Source organism: Aspergillus saccharolyticus, assembly GCF_003184585.1.
Source record: "Aspergillus saccharolyticus JOP 1030-1 unplaced genomic scaffold BP01scaffold_8, whole genome shotgun sequence".
In the NCBI taxonomy this organism is placed as follows: domain Eukaryota; kingdom Fungi; phylum Ascomycota; class Eurotiomycetes; order Eurotiales; family Aspergillaceae; genus Aspergillus; species Aspergillus saccharolyticus.
The window spans coordinates 20,631-39,400 of NW_020290618.1; the positions used below are offsets into that span (position 1 = coordinate 20,631).

Genomic DNA, 18,770 nt, shown 5'->3' on the forward strand with positions numbered 1-18,770 from the left:
CCTTCTTTCATGTGTGTATGGCTGTGTCATGACTGGGAAAATCTAATCATCCACACCTTGTGGTAGTCGCATCGATGACATCTCAACAACAAAACTTCATGTATCTTTCAAACATACTTAAATATAATCACTCCTACACAAGCCCCCCCAAAATTGTTAAAGTCGTGGTAGGGAAGACGTTCCTTATAAGGTCATTATGATCATGAAGTTGTTGATTGTCCCAGGATCCCGAGACGGGACGAACTAAACTGAGATCCGCCAAAGGCGGAACAACAGGGCAGAGTCCTCAAAACCACCAGCAGCCATTACAAAAATACTCATCCACCTCCCTCGCAGCCTGCTCTCCATCACAGCCAGGGCCCCCTAACACAGCCCCCACATACCCATCCGGCCTCACAATCACCACCGCTGACTCCCCCGCATCGGCACTGCCTAGCCACCTCCGCGTGCAGCCCCCCTTCTCCCCGCCCGCCTCATCAAGGTAGACCGTCCACCGACTCTTTTGCAAAATATCCGGCAAATCTTCAATCTCGAAGCTCTGCCGCGGTGCGGTCGTTAGCAAAGCAAACGTCACCACCTGCGAGACGGATGTATATCGTCCATGGCTCAGATAGATATCGTCGGGAGCTTGCTTCCGTTCGTTCTGAGCATAGCTCTCCCCCGCTTGCGAGGTCATTCTGCCCACTACACTCCTCTCGCGCAGGATGGCGGCACAGAATGCGGCGAGGAAGTCGTTGTGTTGCACGTCCGGGACGAGAAGATACAGCCGGAATTGGCCGAGGAGGGGAATGTCCAGTTGGACAGAGACAGGGTTCGCATCGATGTATCGTGTCACGAGACTGGAGGGGAGGCAGGCGCCGGGGTGAATGCTGCCTGTCAGCTTGGTGGCTTCGTGGGTGTGTCCGTTGTGCTGCTTTTCCGTGCGTTCCCAGGGATGGGTGAGTACGCTGTCTGGCGGGTACTCCGCACCAAACCCGGCGATAAAGCGGATATGCTCGTCAAAGTTGCGGGCGAGAGCGGCTTCGCCTTGAGCGAAGGCAGCTACGTGGCTGGCGTCGAAGGCGATGAGGTCGTTGGCGATCTTGCGGCGTTCGCGGGAGTAGCTCGATAGGAGGCAATTCGTGGCGAGACCGCGCGCGTGCAGATTGATCTTCCATGCGAGATTCAGGGAGTCATGCATGCTGGTGTTAGCCCCCTGCGCCGCGAGAGCAGAGTGCACATGGCCGGCCTAGATAGATGATTAGTATATGATGTTTGGGGTCCTGCGAGCCGGGAGGAACACGACATACATCCCCGGCAATGAAGATCCGGTGGTCGGGATCGGAGAAATTGCGCGCCACCCGCTGGTTGACGATGTAGTTGCCAAACCATTCTATCGCCCGGGGAATCAGCCTCGATTCCATTGGACGGATGGTGTTGATGTGGATGGGTATACTATACCGATGCTCTTCCACTCGAGCGGAAACGGCGCCATCGCCGCACGCGCCCGAGCCATCACGTACTCCGGGGTCGCCATCGACTTTGGGACTCGTTCCCCGTGGGTCGCGCTCAACTCGACGTATAACCGCGTCATGTTGCGTTCCCGGGGGATCCAGAGGATCGATCCGGCCGTGTGGGAGCGGACGGCGACTTTGCTCCACAGGTCGGGGAAGGTGGTTTCAATTTCCCCTATCGTCGTTTCCATAGTGTATCAGCAGCCCATCATCAACCACTGTGCCAGCATACAACAGAAACAACATACCATCCAGAACACCCCAACTCGCATTCGTCCTCTCCCCCTCCAACTGCGCATCCGGAATAAAATCCCGGACCTTCGACCGCGCCCCATCGCACCCCACCAGATACTTGGTGTACACGATGCGCTCAGCGCCTGTTTTCACGTCCTTGTATATCACTCGCAAATCGCCCGCTGCCTCCCTCTCCACCGACACGAACTCGCTGTTGCGCGACACAGACCCCCCGCGACTTTGGATGTCTTGGATGAACACCTCCTCGAGCATGCCCTGGTGCGCGAGGAGGATGTAGGGGTCTGGGGCGCCGACGAGGTGGTCCGGGTAGTGAATCTTGCGGCCGGTGCGACGGAGGGGGTGTTCGGGGGTGGAGTCCTACCTCCGGTATGTATGGTCAGTCCATCTGTGGACTTACCGTAGAGGATTGAGAGGAGTGGGCGGGTCATACATACCCAGAAGGCGATGTCGTAGACTTTGGCCCCGTGGCGTAGCAGCGGGTCAGCCAGGCGGAGCTGTTTCAGCGTTTCGATGGTCTTGGGCTGCAGACCATCTGCTTTGCCGGTGGAGGTCTGGTCGGGACGGTCGTCGAGGATGAGAGTCGGGGTGCCATAGCGGAGGAGATTGCATCTGTGGTTCGGTTTCAGTTGTTAGTGAAGCTGTAGCGGCAGCGAGTGGGGGAGGGAGCGGGGAAGGCGGGGAAGAGGGGATTATACGCCAGCATTAAGCCAGAGGGACCAGCCCCGACGATCACGACCGTTGTAGATTCAGGAGGAGTCATTGTCTGGGGGTGTGTGTGTATGTGTGTAATGTGCGATTGGGTTAGTAGGATAATTATTGTCAGAGCTGGAAGAAGATATATGTAATCATTGAATATGAAACTACAACTGCTCGGGAGGAAGACCGACCAACCCACCCCCTCCCCCCACCTTTGTACTTCAAAGTTGCGACCGATAAGCACAGCTTTGCAGGCTACTTCTTGTAGCAGCAGAAGTTATAGTTTATATTGTACTACCACTAGTCACTTACCACTTCGTCACTCCTCCATCCACCACAATGTCCCCCCCCGTCATATACCCACTCGCATCACTGGCCAGAAACACGCACGCCCCCATGATATCCTCCGGCTCGGCTATCCGCCCATTCATCGCATCGCCCTTCCACTCTTCGACCAGGTGGGGGAACTGCCCGAGTGAATATTAGCTCGACTCTGTTATCACGCCGTTTCGCACCTACAGCAGCCGTCATTTCCGTGCGCACATAGCCCGGGGAGATCGAGTTGACACGGATACCCTGCGGAGCTGGTCAGCTTTCCAACCATCACAGAAACACAGTAAGTTTAAGCAAATCCTGACATATTCCGCCAACTCCTTTGCAATCGCCGGACACATCGCCCTCACCGCCCCCTTGGAACCACAATACGCGCTGCACAGCTGCGACCGCACGGCGATGTGGCTGGCCATGCTGGCCACCAGCACAATACTCCCCTTGCTCGTCTTATTGGCGATCATCTGTCTGGCCGCGCGTTGGGCCGTCATGTACACGCCCAACACGTTGACGCCGAGCAGGGCGGCGTGGTCTGCGTAGGTGAAGTCGAGGAAGGGCTGGTGGCGGTTGATGCCTGCGCAGGGCACGCAGATGTCCAGCGCGTTGTCGAAGTCGGTTTGGAAGGCTGCGAAGCCGGCGTCGAGGGAGGGTTCGGAGGAGACGTCCACTCTTGTGGTCTAGTTAGAGTAGGTAGTAGATAATATGGAATGAAGAAGAATACTTGTAGTAGGCAGTCCGCACGCCGCACTCACTCGCGATTGCCTCGAAAGCTGGGTCCGGGGGAATCATGTCGAAGATGGCGACGTTCGCGCCGGCTTCGGCCAGACCGCGCGCGAAGGCCAGGCCGCAGCCGCGGGCTCCGCCGGTTACCAGTGCTGTTCGGCCTTGGAGGGAGAACTAACGGAGTACTTCTGGTCAGCAGGATGATTCTCCAAGGAAGGGGGAAGGAAGAGGATTGACTCACGCGAGACATGATGTGGTGTGTTGTATGATTGATGATCGGGTGTTGTTGAATACTACTTACATTAGTAGTACTTCGTAACTGAAGTGTGACGGGTTATAAATAGCGATAAGATACTGTAAGTTGGAGGCAGCGGGGAGCTTAGCTTCACCCCCATTTTTGTCACTGGCAGCTCCCCTCCCCTCCACTTTCAGGATAGCTGAGTATTTCAACTGACAGTACTTAGCTTATTTATCCACTTCCCCAGAGTGCCACCTGATCTCTTCAATTCGATTCACAAGGAACACAAAACAACACCTACAATATGGCCCCTCCCATCCACATCAAACAACCTCAAACCCGCCCCGAACAATGTCGCCTTAACGTATACCCCTTCCTCCCCCCCCAAGAAACCCTTTTCTCCCCCAATCTCTCTGACCACTGGCTAAAACTAAAGCATACAGATAATAATCATCGGCGCTGGCCTTGCCGGCCTCGGTACCGCGATTGCCTGCGCCCTCGCCGGCCACACCGTTCACATCCTCGAAGCCACATCGTCGATCCGCGAAGTCGGCGCCGGCATCCAAGTCCTCCCCAATAGCGCACGAGTCCTCACCCACTGGGGTCTGTTGGAGAAGCTCACCCCACACATGACAGTTCCCCGCCTCTGCAATTTTCGGGGCTGGAAGGGCGAGGTGATTAGCAGTTTGGATTTCCATGCCTCGGAGGCGCAGTACCCCGGGACGTGGTATCGGGATTTTCATCGCGCGGATTTGCAGCGGTGTTTGCTGGAGCGGGCGGAGGAGCTGGGAGTGCTGATGACGTGTGGGGTTCGGGTTGTGGATGTTGTGCCCTCGGTTGATCCTGAGGGTGCGTCTGGGGGGGCAGGAGATACAGCGACGGCGGTCGCAGCGGACGGGCGGGAATGGAGGGGGGATTTGGTGATCAGCGCGGACGGGGTATTCGGGACCCTGAGCGCGAAGATGCTGCAGCGAGACGACCCCCCGGTCAAAACCGGGGACCTGGCGTATCGTCTGCTACTGGATACGAAGAAGATGTTGCAGGATGAGGAGTTGAGGGATTTCGTCGTCAACCCGCAGGTGAATTATTGGTTGGGGCCGGGGAAACATGCTGGTGCGTTGCCTGCCTGCCTGCCTGCCCCCCGGGATTCGTTCTACTTACTTGGGATTGAAGTGAGTTTCTGACAACCACTGGCAGTGAATTACGTCCTCCGTCAAGGCGAACTCTTCAACATGGTCCTCCTCGTCCCCGATGACATCCCTGAAGAATCCCTCGCCACCACCGTCGAAGGCAACGTCGAGGAAATGTGCGGCTTGTTTGAAGGCTGGGACCCCAAGTGAGTCCAGTGCCCATCCCATTCCAACAATTCACTTCAGTGGTGCTAACAAGCACCCCCCGCAGAATCCAAAAACTCCTCAAACTGTGCCAGTCCGTGCAGAAATGGCGGCTGTGTATCCGCTTCGGGGACTGCGAGTGGGTGCACCCCTCCGGATCGTGGATTATGCTCGGCGATGCAGTGCATGCGACACTACCGTACCTGGCTTCAGGGTATGTATCTCGTGGATAGCCGAAGGGAAATGAGATCCCGAGCTAGGTAAATGACATCGACCAGAAGGCTAATCTCAATCAATCAGGGCCGGCATGGCATTCGAAGACGGCGCCGTCCTCGGAGAATGTCTCTCGCGTCTCCCGTCGGATCCAGCGGTGGATAAATCCTCCCCTGCCTTCCTCGAGGCAAAGCGCCATGCGCTGGCGGTTTTCGAAAAGTGCCGCAAGCAACGAACGAAGATGGTGGTGGAGAGAGGGAATGTGCAGCAGTATCTGTATCACTTGGACGACGGGCCGGAGCAGGAGGAGCGAGACCGCAAAATGCGCATGGTGCCGACCCCCGAGGGGGAGGCGCTGGCGTGGAGAGATCCCGGGTTGGCGCCGAAGTTGCTGGGTTATGACCATATTGCTGATGTGAGTGACCTTTGGACTGGCTGACCGGTTGGATGCAGGACTGACACTGGACCAGGTGGATCGGAATTGGAGTTTGGGTGAGAAGGAGGATGTGAGGGAGGCGAGGCTGTAGGAGGAAGGATGAGATCAGACTGTCTTGTCTTGGCAACCTGTATACAGGATAATATATCAAGCATTTTGGATATGTCAGCCACGTGCTGGACGATGAGAAAGAAGTTATACTGGGGTTGGAGTTGGTAGCTCGATACTTTACTCCACGGGTGACGTAGAAGTTCTTACGCTTTATGTCTGGCCCTGATCTTTAGGTACTGGAGATAGTTTCATATGTAAATAGACCATTGACATCTTAGCCTAAAGGCCTCTCTGGTGGTATGGCTTGTAACTTGAAGGAAAGAATTGTGAAAGATCATTGAAAGCAAATGCTTGGACTGATGGTCAAGTAACTGAGGGGTATTCGGTATCGAAACACCCCGGTTAGAACGGTCGGAGAATGCTCATATATTGCAATGCTAGAATAGTTTAAGCTGAATTCGTTCCTCTGACATCTATATTATATGGATCTGGAACCGAAATTGCAAAGTCAACCCTGATATTATTAGATGCAAGTGAACCAAACATATATGATGGTAGGCCATCCATCAAGGAGACCGTCATACCATAACCGGAAACAAAAAAAAACATAGGAGAGCAATGAGTGACATCGATCAGACAAAGGAAATATAGATAAAGAGTGACCACCCCAGTTCTACTTCACAAGTCGTTCATTCATTCCCCGATCCCTTGTGCCTGACGTGCCTGACGCCAGGCTGCGACGGGTCTCTGTTCTCTCCGACGGTCTCATTCTCTGCTTTAGACGGGGAATTTCACTCCCGTCCGATCGGTAATGCGAGGTTGCGACAGCACTCGAGGTAAAGCTCGAGCCTTCGGGTCCTGGTTAAATCGAAGTCGGTCTCGCTTCAAGCTGAAAAGCTTGACCATAGCCCCCATGGCCTGCTCCTCATTCAGCTGGAGCTTGTCCAGCTCTTTATCTCCCACCCCCTCCAAAGACAGATCCTTGACACACGCGGCCACCATCCACCGGGCCAAAGTTTCAACGTCGCGCGCGTTGCTCCAGCAGGGGAACATCGAGAGGATCTGAATGGCACGTGTGAATTCACGGTGGCTCGGCGTGCGAGGGTCGGTCAGATAGAGTCGAGGCCCGGCAATTTTCTGCTCCGTCAGCCGTCGGTCCAGCAGTCGCAGACACTCTCGGGGAGTCGGATTCCGGAAGATGATCTCTTCCTGAAACAATGCTGCCAGGCGAGGTCGATTAGCCAGCATCTGGTCCATCTCTTGGGCTGGTCCAGCCAGAATCACCACGGTCTGATCCAAATACCGGGGGAGTTGGTAGACGAGCTCATCCACCGCATGCTTCGTAGGCCCCTCGACCTCACCCAGACGATGGGCATCTTCGATGAACAGAACCCGACCGCGACTACGGTCGAGTTGGGCCCCCCGGGCGCGAATCGCAGTTGGGTACATGTGCGGGGCGAGCAAGTCGGCGATCGAACAAGGCACCAGTTCACCATGCGACAACATTCCCATTTTGTAGAACAGGGTGCCAAGCTCACGAGCGACGGTTTTCTTGCCTGTGCCTATGAGACGTGTTAGCACTTTGCACAAATCAACCCGTAGGCGGAAACTTACCCGCCGCGCCCTTGAAGACAAAGCCGCAAGGCATTCGCTTGCTCGGGTTCAGGCCCTGCATCCAGGAGATCTTCATCTCATGGTGATACCTCTTCAGGACAGCGATGATATCGTCGGAAACGATAGATTGACGCAGCTCCTCGCGAAAGTCTAAGGCGGGTGTCCCGCCCACACGCTCGGGGTTGAAGTCCCTTCCCTCGAGAATGCGAGGCATGGGCTCGCCCTTCGCGCCGACGCGTGTCCGACGCTCAAAGTGATACTGCGCTGCGGTGAGAAGATGCTCCACCGCGCGCGCGTGATCGAAGTCCTGGCGCATGCGGGCCGTGTCAAGCATGTCCAGTGCGGCCTGGAAGGCGTCAGGAGTGACGTCCAACTCCTGCTCGCGGAGCTTGCTGTGGAAGAGCTCCTCCAAGTGGTCGCGTGTCAGAGGTGCGAATTGAACAAGCTGCGTGTCCATCGCGCGACTCAGACGCGAATGCGACCCTGTCTGGTGCAGGACGTGACTGACCGCATCGTGCGTGCCCACCACGACCGTGCAATGATTGTCCTGCGGTGCCCAGAGAGTCTCCAAGGCACTGGGGTCCATTACAGGGTGATTCTGAGAAGTCTCCTGCCGGTCAGAGTCGACATCGATAACCAGAACGTTACCGCTGTTACTGTCGACAATGTCGCGGATGCTGTCTGCGTCCAGTTGCGAGATGGCTGACCACGGTTTGACCCGGACTAAACGAGTTAGCAGGCTTATTCTTTGCAGCAGGAAATCCCTGACTTACCCTCTCCGTTCGTCAATAGTCCCAGCTCAAGGAGAATTTGGGCGTACAATCGAACCGCAGTGCTTTTTCCAGTGCCTGGTGGCCCGGCGAAGATGCGGTTCACTCTGAGCGGCAGACGACGCTGGTTGCGAATTTCGCGGTGGTAATTCTCCTCGGCTGTGTCGAACACATCAGCGACCGACATGCGCAGGGAATCCTGGCCAACCAGTTTCTGCATGGCCGCCCATGCTTCGCTGTGGTTGCGTGTCTGCTCGGGTCGTGGACCCAGTAGATCATCCTTTGAAAAGAAGAAATAATCCACCTCATCCATGGCGCTGTCCTGCTGATCGGCAAGACAGTGGGCCTGACGCTGCGCGACCGTCTTGACCAGCTCGCGCACGGCATGGGCGTTGGTGAAGCCCGACATGGCGCGCCCGCGCGCCAATCGTCGAGCCGCAGCCTGGACGTACGGACCCTCAAGGCCACCCTCAACCTGCATGCGACCTTGATATTCCAGCACGATGCGCCGGGCAATAAGCTGAGCGAGGTCGTTGCGATCGAAATCATAGAAACGCAGTGTGCTGCAGATGCGTTGCTGCAGGCGCGGATGGTCGCGCAGGAAGGTCAACAGGGGCGTCTCCTCGCCGGAGAAGATCACCACATTGCGACCTGTCTTGCGCTCAACAGCCTGCAGCAGACTTGGAAGAATCTGCTCCATCACTTGGGACGAGCCAGACTCTCCCAAGGTGTGTGGTTGATCGACGATAAGAACACCGGCTGTATGAGCTGACGAATGCGCGTCCACAAGGCGATCGACGATTTGCTTGACGCCGTCGAGTCCCTGGTTGGCTAGGTCTGTGCCCGTCGTCTCGTAGACAGCCGGCGAGTCACAGATGTCGAGCGCATAGAGCATCTTCGCGTAGATCCGCGCCACCGTGGTTTTGCCTGGTCTCGAGTTAGCGACAATGCGTTGCAGTAAATGGGCCACTCAGCTCACCAGTCCCTGGGTTTCCCACGCAGGCCATGTTGTACCACTCGTTCTTCGGGTCGCGACCGTGTCGCCGACAGATCTGCACCCAGGTCTGAACACCGCGCAACTGGCGCTTAACATTCTCGTGACCGACCAGACTATCCAGCTCGTCCAGGGCCTCCTGTCGCGCGGTCTCTCGATCCTGGTGGTCGCGTTCAGCGCGCTCCTCTGCGGTTTGCTGAGGGTGTTCGACCATGACGGGGGTTTCTGGAGGGGAGGGTGGGAGTTGCGTCTGTGTCGGGGTTGTGGTTTGAATCTGAAGCTGTGGTCGCATCTTCGCCGTCTGTGGAGTTTGTGTTTGGGTCTGCGTCGAGACTGATTGCTGGGGCTTCTTCGACCACAGCGAGAAGGGGAAGAAAGGAAATCGTGATGTCGCCGATGGGCGTGTCATTGAGCAGTCCATGCTGCGCAACGGTTTCAACAATGGTGAGAGCAGCGTCAAAACGATCGGAAGCATATGGTCAAGTAAAAGAATTACAAGTTCGGATCATTCAACAGTTAAGTCAGGTGTGTGTAGGAGAATTGATTGTGGATTGTTGGCCGTCCGATCATGGATATTTAACTGTTAGCGACGTTCGCTGGGCAGCGAAAATCGCCGACGTGAAGCCAGGCAAACCATGATGGTTAGCATTGAGTTAGAGACCTATGACAAGGCGACAGGTAGTGAAGTGAGTGGTTGGACCTTTCTCCGTCGAAGGTCAAAGTGAAGCCATAGATTCACCGCCACTTCAGCCCAATATGGAGAGACACTGAGGAAGGCCATTATGGAGCCACCAACGAATATTGAAGATGATTCAATTCGAGAAGCAACAAAAAGGCCCCTTCTCAGGTTTTCTGAAACACGGGGGATGTGAAACGACAAGGCAGGGGACCAGCAAGACAGCAAGGACCATCAGGCGGCCTGTTGGGGAGACGATGAAGTCTGGCGATGCACCAAAACCGCCGGGCCGCATTAGGCGCATTTGCTGACTTGGCTTGGCTGTGCTGGGCCTATTAAAAGTAAAGCAACCAACCATGGAGGAAAACAATCGCGTGGCATAATCTCACGATACTTACCTTAGTACTACCCTAGTAGTAGGTACCTTAGTACCTGATGTGCATCTCTTACCCCTCCCCCTCATTGACAGCACAGATAAAAGCACTGCCCCCGCCTCATCACCGCTCGCTCGCTCTCAACCATGCTGCCTCGGTTTCTACCATGAACAGCACCACAATAGTGGATCATGGGTTACTAGGTCACGGAGTCGGAATGGCTGCCCCGTACCAGTAGCCTCATGGAGAGTGTCATTGGATGGTTCCTGGATTTAACTGGGGAGCCTGACTTCCGCCCCCGCCATCGCTTCGTCTGGCGACTATCGCGGTTGATTCCGTGCTGGGCGACCGTATTCAGGGCGATTCCAATATCCATCGTAGCGCATCTCTGCTGGCTGTCCTTCTATCTAATTCCAGCTCATGTGAATGCTACCTATTACATACTAGGTACTTCAATTACTGATAGCACTTCGGCTGCCTTGACCGCCTTCGCCGCTGTGGTGATACTAGTACCTAACTAGGAAGCTAACTTACTAGCCTCGATAGCCTCAGGTAGCGAGTTTCACCGCCACTCATCACTCCAGGAACCACCGACTTGACCAAGACGACCATTGATCTCATCCACCTCTTACTCAACCATATGAGTGAAGATCATGCCCAGGACAGATTACTCATCTAAACCAAGTACTATTGTGCTTCCTCAAGGTTGATCGAATACTACTAGTACAGTGCTAGAGACACTCTCACCGCCTCGAATCACTCATGGCAATATATACTGCCGCAGTCCAATCACCACCCACGCTCGGCTCTTTGTACGCTAGTAGCGTTAAATCTTAGAGTCTTAGGTATCTTTCGCAGCGTGTGGGCTTGTTTCCCAGTTTGCTTCATTGCTGAAACATTTGCTCACAGTTGAATTGGATATTCGACGAAAGGAAGACGCAAAGGTCGTGTTTTTCACGAGACCCGGTTAATTCTCAGCTAACAGTGTCAGGGAACGTACATTGCATGAGGTAGATACGATGGTGACTGCATGGTTTTCCTTTCACGGGGCTGAGATTTCTCGCTTTTCTCAGATACGCTAGCGTGTGATTACGCGTGTGATTACAAGGCTCTCTGGCGAGCGTTGTGCAGCAAAGCTCTCATACCAAAACATTGTTTATTCCGAAGTATCTTCGTCTATTGCAGTGAGCGACGCAGCAAATGCATTAACTCGCGAGTTCTATCTAGCTAGGCACGAGATGGAGATGCGACGGGATCGTCTACAACTGCAGACGGTGTCCATGGTACTTCCGCGGCTCAGCAGAGAAACTGCTGATATCATCCAGGGTACGTTTAGGAAAGCCATCAAAAGACCGGGCGTAGGTCGCGATGGAGTGGGCCACAAGCTGAATTCACTGGTCAGTATCAATGCTGCCAATAATTAAGAGGAAGAGACGTACCTTGGTGTTGATCTCCCAAGCTGTGAGGTTGACGTTCGAGACGTCATCCCCAATCTGGTGATAGTTAGGGTCGTACCATTCCCCAGCCCTTCCTCCGAACAAAGCCACCTCTTCCTCGGTCTTGACGCCCTCAGCGCCAGTGGCAATACCACCTCCGGGAATGCCGTTGCGGATGAAAGCATCGTAGTCGCTGCGGCCGTCGAAAGGAATGTAAGTCCAGTTGAGGTCGTGTGCCTCGTAGAAATCAGTGTAGAGATCGCGCAGTTCCTCCGATCCGACCGGATTGACGGCGTTGGTGGCATTGTAGACCTGGTAAGCGAAATTGGGCGACCCCAGCATGTCATAGTCACAGAAAAGACGGATTTTCTGGTTCTCCTCGGAAGTCAGCTGGCTCACGTAGTAGTCACTCCCCAGCAGACCTTCCTCCTCACCCGCCCACCAGGCGAGGCGCACGCAGTTGTTGACGGTAAACTGCGTGAGCTTTGTGGCCAACTCCAGCAAAGTCAAACTGCCGGAGCCATCGTCATTGATTCCCGGACCTTCAGCTACACTGTCACTGTGGCCTCCAACCATGACGCAGTTATCTTGATCTCCCTCAATGGTCTGAGCGATGATGTTTGTGGTCATGATGGTCTCCACGATGCCATCGACATAAGCGATGCCATCCACCTTCTCGCCGTTCTTCAGCTGCTCGAGCACAGGCGCCGCATCGCTGTCCGATATGCCAAAGGTGGCCACGTGATCCGGCGTCGGAGTGCCTAGGGTTCCCGAGAGATCCCCCTGTTCATTATTGTACACCACAGCGGCGATCGCACCCGCTTTACCGGCCAAGTCGGATTTGGTCCCGAAAGGACAAGTTCCTCTCGAAATAAATGCAATGGCACCGGAAAGATTGTCTGGATAGTCCGACGCATCGCATCCGAAATTGGAGACTGCCACAATGGGACCGTAGACAGGCTCTCTGTCCTTGGTAGGGGGCGTCAGCCCCATCGGGGTGGCTGAGGAGGGCACTGTATGGCCGAGGACGAGACGTGACTCGAAAACATTTCCGGTGACGGCAGGAAAGGACTGGTTGGTAATGGTATAGTAGTCGTCGAGCTCGCTGAGAGTTGAGTAGATGTAGTCTAAGGTTCCGAGGTGGCCTAACTGCACGGTCAGGAAGTGACTCATAGGAGGATGGGCGACGACAGTACCTTTGCTGCCAATGACTCGAGTCGGGTGTTGATATTCCTCCTCACCGAGCTTCGCAATCTCGTAAAGCTCCTTGGCTCTCTTGAGCAGGTTCTCTGCCTTGACCTGTTCCTGCAGCAGCTCGGAGCTGATGAGCTGCTTGCTCGAAGTGGAGAGCTCCGACTGGGAAGCTTCGGCGTTGAAGAGGGGCAATTGAAGAGCCCCGACCGGCCCAAGAAGAGCGGGAACAACTGAGAGCTTCATGCTGGAGCTCTAACAGATGCGAGATAGGAGGAACGGATCTATTGAAGCGATGATGTGTGATGGAAGAGGAAGATGAGGAGAAAGGAAGCTGGGGAGGTTGGGGGAGCAAACCAGCCGGGGACGGTCAGCTGATAACAGGCGATAAGATAAGCCGCGTGACCTCCCGATCAGGAATCTGAGGACTTACTATATCTGGACTAGCGCATCACCTCAAGAGTAGGCCAGATGACGTCACACACTACATGGCGATCCTGTGCCCCTGACTGGCAGATACGCCGAATATCCGGGGTCTTTATGCATGCCCTTGTCACAGTGCTAAATTGATCCGAAAATAGTTGATTACCGTCGCACATGTATAAGTCATCTCTAACTACTGTTTTCGGTATTTCCGAATAGAAAGTGGGCAGAATTCTCGCTAGGACTAGAACTGATTATCCGAGAAGCTATTAGATAGGCAGAAGTTGTCTTTGAAGGACCAGACTGAGATACGGTATTGAAGGTGAAAGGCAGTAGACCAAATTGGGAGTATAAGTTTATAACTAGACTATCACGAAACAATCAATGTATTTCATTTTCCAATTGAAGATTGTAGGGAGCGATTTCCCCTGATTTTCGTAGTGCCATTTTCGTTACGCCTTCGTCGTGTTTATCTATTGCATCAACCAGCCATCGCTATGTACTCAATCTTTCTGGGATCCTCGAAACTTCAACCGTGTCATCTCGCTATGTGTCGCTGGTAAGAACTTCGACTCCTAGAGCTCAACGCCAAGGGGATGAGGGCAACAGCTTAGAATATACCCAACCAAGGAAGAGGTGGAGCCCAGCCTCAGGCGAAGATTTCCCCATCTTGACCCGCGCGGGGGAAACCAGTTGCCACTACCTCGTGGTCACTCAGACATTCCGCACCACGGGTTTTTCACTCTGCTCGTGGCTCGTCTGCGACTTCACTTGGTGTGGGCAAAGACTCTCGACCAGGGCCTCTCCTTTTCCTTTTCCTTGCTTTGATGCTTGCTTTCTTGGCTCAATGACTATTCCGTTTCCTTCTCCATTATTAAGTACTTGCTGCTTCCTTTTTGTGCTGTGCTATGCTAGGGCAGCTCTTCGCTACTACTTGCTGCGCAAGGATATTCAGGTAATCAACTATGTAGAAAACTCCCTCAATGACTGGGGCTCAAGGGTGAGGAGTAGCCAGCTCCGAGGGCCGCTTCGCCCCATCCAACTCAGCTGGGACCAGCCCACCACCAGATTGAAATGGTTGCGTATAAACCTGCGCCGTCTGGCGGGGATCGGCCGGCAACTCCACCAGTTTCCTTGCGGTCGCGCGCCTCCGTTCAAACAATGCCCATGCGATCGAGGCCAGAGCCACCACCCCCAGCGAGACTCCTACTCCCGCTCCAATCGCGGTATCATGACCAGAAGCGCCACTCGGACACGAGGCGGTCGAGGTGGCCAGGACTGTGGTGGTCGTATTTGACGAGGAGCAGGTCGTCTTCGCCGTTGCATCGAGAGAGGAGACATTCGCCAGCATCGCATACCCCACCACGGCGTGACCAGTCGGGACTTCAAACGAGCTCGCATTATTGGGACAGACGACTTCATCATCACTATTAGCCACCGGCGTGCCACAGCAATATGTCGAAACGCCATCCGTGTATTCGAGGTTGATGATCGAACAGCCCCCCGTGGGATTATTGTCCTCTGTTTGCATACCATACACAAGCACCGGTCAGAGATGCCCCATACAGCTGGGAGAAGAGAATAAATAGCATACGACAATATTGGGAGCAATTGGAGCCCCACTGTGGATCTGTGCAGGCGCCTCGACTCAAAACGTAGGGTTGATGGGAGACGCTTAGACAGAGCCCGTTGGAAAGACAGAGGTCGTTTTGTCCACAGCAGGAAGTGTACTCGTCAGACGAGCAAGGGACGTTGCTACTCCCAGCGTCCTCGCCGGAGGGGTAGTAGCAGGTCCGCGTGTCGTTAGTCATGGCGGGAGAGGGAATTCATGCAACGGGGGTTTCAATACAAAGTAGGTAGTGAAAGCCACGACCACGCGGAAGGAAGAGGCCGGCGTCTCCTTTTTATCATCGTGCGCATCCTGGATCGGCGCATTCTGAGATGGTCGGCGGAGTGACACTTGCGACTTGGGCCCGAATCTAGCGGGAGGATTGGCCCAATGACATGTGCAGAGTCTTGTACTACGCTATAGTAGTGCTATAGTTGAGCTGTGAAGAATTTTCAGTATACGATTCAAAGGATTCAACTAAGAGAGCTAGTACCGCACTAAAGCCTTAAAGCCTGGTCTAATGTCAGCTAACGGCTGTGTTATTCAGGACTACTGCGTAGTACACCGCCTTGATTAATGAGGGGTGGGGCATCCCTCGAGTTCTGACGGGTCAACCCTTGATACTACCATTGGGGGCCAAAATGGTCCTATTTCCCCAGAGTCCCCCATGGCATTCGCATACGAACTATTCTCCCTTCAATTGCACCACATTCCGTCCGCAGCTCAGCCCTATGTTCCTTGTATGCGTCGGAGTCGACTGTCGCTACCGCCTGGTGGGTCTGCTGATTGTAGATGTGAGTACATGGAGACGGAGGCACCATAATCAATATGAAGTATACGGAGTCAACTGGTTGGATTAGTTAGTTAAGTCGAGATATGCTGAGTCAATCCCCCGCGTTTCTTCTCGTTGCTTCGCGAAGCATTGACAGTCCGCTTGAGTCGTAGACCTGGACCGGTCGATTTTATTACCTCTTGATGTTGATGCCACTTCTGCAACCGAGGGGTATTTCATGCGAAAATCGCCATGCTACACCTCGCGGTTACTCTGTTCTACTCTCGTACTCCCTGGAGGTTCAGAGCCCCTGACCTTCCTTGGCCTGTTTCTGTTTCCATATTTCGAAGATGTCCCTCTGTGGTGACAAGGTCATTGAGAAGGGTGTTTCTAGGCAAAGAATAATAATACACGGACGAACGAAACCGACCTCCTATTCCCCACACGATCACTCACCACACCCACCAAACCTCCGCACAAAATCCACTAACTAACTAGTACACCGGCATCTTGTAAGCAGTCAAATTCCAGAGCATCGCGCTGACCGAGCTCGCATTCTCCTCGCAGACCATCGTGCCGTTATCAGTCCAGTACGGGCGCGCAGGCCAGGTACAAAGCTTCTGCACCTCTCCTTCTAGAGCGCCTGACTGCACTGTCGAGTTGATGGTGATCGGCACGACATCCTCCTCGACCCACTGGATCATATGCTCGAAGTTGTCGCGCGGAAAGCCCGCGTTGGGCTGCTCGTCGTTGATCGCGCAGTGGGCGGCGCCCGGAACGAGGTAGAACCGGTACCACTCGTTGAGTTGGGTGTTGCCCTCCTCGAAGGAGAGGGAAGGGTACATGATCTTGCGGACGGATTCGTGGTAATGGATCGATCCCGTCGGGGGCACGCTCGAGTCGGCTTCGCCGTGGTAGTGCAGGAGGCGGCCGCCCTTGGAGTAGAAGGGGGTGAGGTCCGGAAGCGTGGTTTGCAGGCTGTCCATGTAGAGAGTCATGCCCTCGATCATCCAGGCTTTGAGGTCGTCGTTGGTGACCCCGGTCAGGTCCAACGAGCTCACGTTCTGCCAGTGCAGGAACTTGGTGACCCACTCGCCGTTGGAGTTCGGGTTGGTGATCGTCCAGGATTCGGTGGTGCTGTCCCAGACGGTCGTGTCGCCGAAGCCCGCGGTGGGCTGGAAGGGGAAGTAGACCAGGTCCCCGTTCGAGTCTTTCAGCCCGGTCAGGAGGTCCTGGATCACGGCGATGTCCTGGGCGTTGATCGTGCCGTTCTGCGCGGGCGTGGCGGAGGTGGACTGGCGCTTGCGCTTCTTGCCATATCCCAGTCCCAGACTGGAGGTGGAGCCTGCGGCGCAGGAGTAGGTTTGGCCCAGCATGCTGGAGACGTTGAAGTTGAGGAAGCATAGGTCACTGCGCGCGACCACCCCGTCCACCTTGCCGTCCAGGCCGTCGCACGCGTTGATGGTCGCGTTGATGACGGTGTCGAACACGCACGAGGGGGGGTAGTAGCCCATGGTCTGGATCTGCACCGGGGAGGCGATGTGGTTGACCTGCTGCTGGCCGTAGCGCATGGCGGGGGCGCCGGCTACGATTCCATCGTACAGCTCCGGGGCGCGCTGGGCCTGGCTGATCGCCTCGCGGCCGCCTTCCGAGCAGCCCATGAAGTAGCTGTACAGCTTGGTGGTGTTGGTGGTGGAGGTGCCGAGGGAGAAGAAGTTGCTGGTGAATGCCTTGCCGATCTGCGTCATTTCGGCGATGGCCTGGTATCCCCAATTGTAGATGGCGGGCCAGTTCGCCGTACCGTTGCCCAGCAGCACCACGTCGTCGAAGTCCGTGCCGCCCCAGTAGGGGAATCCGCCGTCCGTGTAACCAGTGGCGGCGCCGTAGGCCACGCCGCCCGCCATGTCGGCGCCCCCGGATCCGTTGTTGATGGTGTAGGCGGCACCGCCCGTGGCGAGGAATCGGTTGGCGAAGACGTCAGGGCTCGGCATCCAGTACTGCACCACCACGCGGTCGTCGCCGTTCTGGTGGTTGTAGGCGAACGAGACTTCGCAGAAGTTGATGGTCATGTCTTCCCAAAACGTGGCGCCGGTCACGGAGTAGTTGCGGTAGATGCTCGCCGTGACGGAGCTGGTGTCGATGGTGATGCCAGAGGGGATGTCATCGCTCGAGGTGGGCAGGACGGAGGTCACGTAGTCAGTGGTGCAGAGACTGCTCAGCGAGGAGGCAGTGGCCACGCCGACCAGCGCCGCAGCAATCACGCTGTACATGTTGATCCAGTTCCGTTTTTATCCTTGGGGTGAGGATTGAAGATTATCTGATTGAGTAGTGATGGGTGTTACTTATACCCTTTCCTGTCGGCAGGATAATCCGGTGCACATACCATGGCACTTGATTGACATACGTACCTCACCTCGGGGACTTACGTATACCTTCCCTGGTCTTCTTCTGCTATGGGTAATATTTTATGTCTATCACAATCGAAACCTTGGTCAGACGATGTCCGGTTTCATGGCCTGGTAGAGTCAACGGCATCATGCTCGGTGGTAACAGACTACCCTATCGTACGTTTAAAAGACCGCATGAACTCCGGTGTCTACCCTTGAAGGCTTGGAAGAACTCATCGCGAACGATGTTCCTTTGAACTCAATAGCTCAATCCATCACTCCCCATCTCATCATCTTCTCTCCAGTCATGACAATGGATGATCATTTTGTCAGACCAGGCAGTTTCACCGCTAATTGGAAGCCAATGCCGGCGAACCCGAGGACGAACCCCCACTGATTGGTGGGTCGGAAATTAGCCTCGCAAGGTCGGGGCTGAATTCCTACTTCGCTCGGGTTCTATCGGGATTCTCGGGGCCGAGTGTGTTTCAGTATGGCCGAAACGGGAGCTCCATGCCGACCTTCGGGTCTATGAAACCGCTGCCCCTGCATCAGTTTGTCCAAATCAGGACTAACCATGCCGGTCAAGCTCTGATGGTCTCGTAACGAGTCTGATGTTCCTGCAGCACCATCCCCCCACCCCTTTCTCCTGGTTCTAAAACATCCACTCTAGAAGATCCAGTATGTGCCGCGGCTGTCTTCGGCTGCGCCATACTGCTTTCGCGCGCAAGCCATCTTCTTAGTGTGCCTTCGCGTCT

At 55.0% G+C, this 18,770-nt stretch overlaps 6 protein-coding genes across 6 annotated transcripts; 1 reads left to right on the top strand and 5 right to left on the bottom strand.

The window, feature by feature from the left end:
* Positions 1-286: 286 nt before the first annotated feature.
* BP01DRAFT_390169 (uncharacterized protein) lies at positions 287-3,747 on the bottom strand (the record flags this gene model as incomplete). The annotated part of the gene is made up of 10 exons (XM_025577976.1): positions 287-1,228; positions 1,290-1,372; positions 1,441-1,668; positions 1,742-2,105; positions 2,183-2,357; positions 2,805-2,911; positions 2,964-3,020; positions 3,083-3,443; positions 3,496-3,671; positions 3,739-3,747. 10 exons carry the CDS (start codon positions 3,745-3,747, stop codon positions 287-289), a joined length of 2,502 nt encoding a protein of 833 aa, XP_025433006.1.
* Positions 3,748-3,875: 128 nt separating this feature from the next.
* On the top strand, positions 3,876-5,901 carry BP01DRAFT_336467 (FAD dependent oxidoreductase). Its single transcript, XM_025573245.1, has 6 exons — positions 3,876-4,099; positions 4,179-4,848; positions 4,933-5,071; positions 5,137-5,283; positions 5,370-5,697; positions 5,753-5,901. Exons 1-6 carry the CDS (start codon positions 4,040-4,042, stop codon positions 5,807-5,809), a joined length of 1,401 nt encoding a protein of 466 aa, XP_025433007.1. The 5' UTR covers positions 3,876-4,039; the 3' UTR covers positions 5,810-5,901.
* Positions 5,902-6,546: 645 nt separating this feature from the next.
* Positions 6,547-9,568, bottom strand: GbpA (the record flags this gene model as incomplete). The annotated part of the gene is made up of 4 exons (XM_025571682.1): positions 6,547-7,331; positions 7,384-8,106; positions 8,157-9,080; positions 9,133-9,568. 4 exons carry the CDS (start codon positions 9,566-9,568, stop codon positions 6,547-6,549), a joined length of 2,868 nt encoding a protein of 955 aa, XP_025433008.1.
* Positions 9,569-11,299: 1,731 nt separating this feature from the next.
* Positions 11,300-13,153, bottom strand: BP01DRAFT_354857 (Zn-dependent exopeptidase). The gene is made up of 3 exons (XM_025574544.1): positions 12,830-13,153; positions 11,637-12,778; positions 11,300-11,582 (listed from the first exon to the last, which is right to left on the bottom strand). The coding sequence occupies exons 1-3, from the start codon at positions 13,068-13,070 to the stop codon at positions 11,457-11,459; spliced, it is 1,509 nt and encodes a 502-aa protein (XP_025433009.1). The 5' UTR covers positions 13,071-13,153; the 3' UTR covers positions 11,300-11,456.
* A 960-nt stretch (positions 13,154-14,113) lies between these two features.
* Positions 14,114-15,274, bottom strand: BP01DRAFT_390173 (uncharacterized protein). Its single transcript, XM_025577977.1, has 2 exons — positions 14,842-15,274; positions 14,114-14,768 (listed from the first exon to the last, which is right to left on the bottom strand). The coding sequence occupies exons 1-2, from the start codon at positions 15,056-15,058 to the stop codon at positions 14,242-14,244; spliced, it is 744 nt and encodes a 247-aa protein (XP_025433010.1). The 5' UTR covers positions 15,059-15,274; the 3' UTR covers positions 14,114-14,241.
* An 848-nt stretch (positions 15,275-16,122) lies between these two features.
* Positions 16,123-17,898, bottom strand: BP01DRAFT_411010 (tannase and feruloyl esterase; the record flags this gene model as incomplete). The annotated part of the gene is made up of 1 exon (XM_025578896.1): positions 16,123-17,898. One exon carries the CDS (start codon positions 17,896-17,898, stop codon positions 16,123-16,125), a length of 1,776 nt encoding a protein of 591 aa, XP_025433011.1.
* Between the last annotated feature and the right edge of the window lie 872 nt (positions 17,899-18,770).

What these genes read in the sequence shown, in the direction of transcription:
- BP01DRAFT_336467 (XM_025573245.1), top strand. Translation starts at nt 4,040, where the DNA reads ATGGCCCCTCCCATCCACATCAAACAACCTCAAACCCGCCCCGAACAA. An exon ending in CCGAACAATGTCGCCTTAAC is followed by an intron (nt 4,100 to 4,178) that starts GTATACCCCTTC and finishes TAAAGCATACAG; the next exon opens with ATAATAATCATCGGCGCTGG. An exon ending in CTACCGTACCTGGCTTCAGG is followed by an intron (nt 5,284 to 5,369) that starts GTATGTATCTCG and finishes TCAATCAATCAG; the next exon opens with GGCCGGCATGGCATTCGAAG.
- BP01DRAFT_354857 (XM_025574544.1), bottom strand. Translation starts at nt 13,070, where the DNA reads ATGAAGCTCTCAGTTGTTCCCGCTCTTCTTGGGCCGGTCGGGGCTCTT. An exon ending in TCGAGTCATTGGCAGCAAAG is followed by an intron (nt 12,779 to 12,829) that starts GTACTGTCGTCG and finishes CCGTGCAGTTAG; the next exon opens with GCCACCTCGGAACCTTAGAC. An exon ending in CTTGGGAGATCAACACCAAG is followed by an intron (nt 11,583 to 11,636) that starts GTACGTCTCTTC and finishes CAGTGAATTCAG; the next exon opens with CTTGTGGCCCACTCCATCGC.
- BP01DRAFT_390173 (XM_025577977.1), bottom strand. Translation starts at nt 15,058, where the DNA reads ATGACTAACGACACGCGGACCTGCTACTACCCCTCCGGCGAGGACGCT. An exon ending in CAATTGCTCCCAATATTGTC is followed by an intron (nt 14,769 to 14,841) that starts GTATGCTATTTA and finishes GTATGCAAACAG; the next exon opens with AGGACAATAATCCCACGGGG.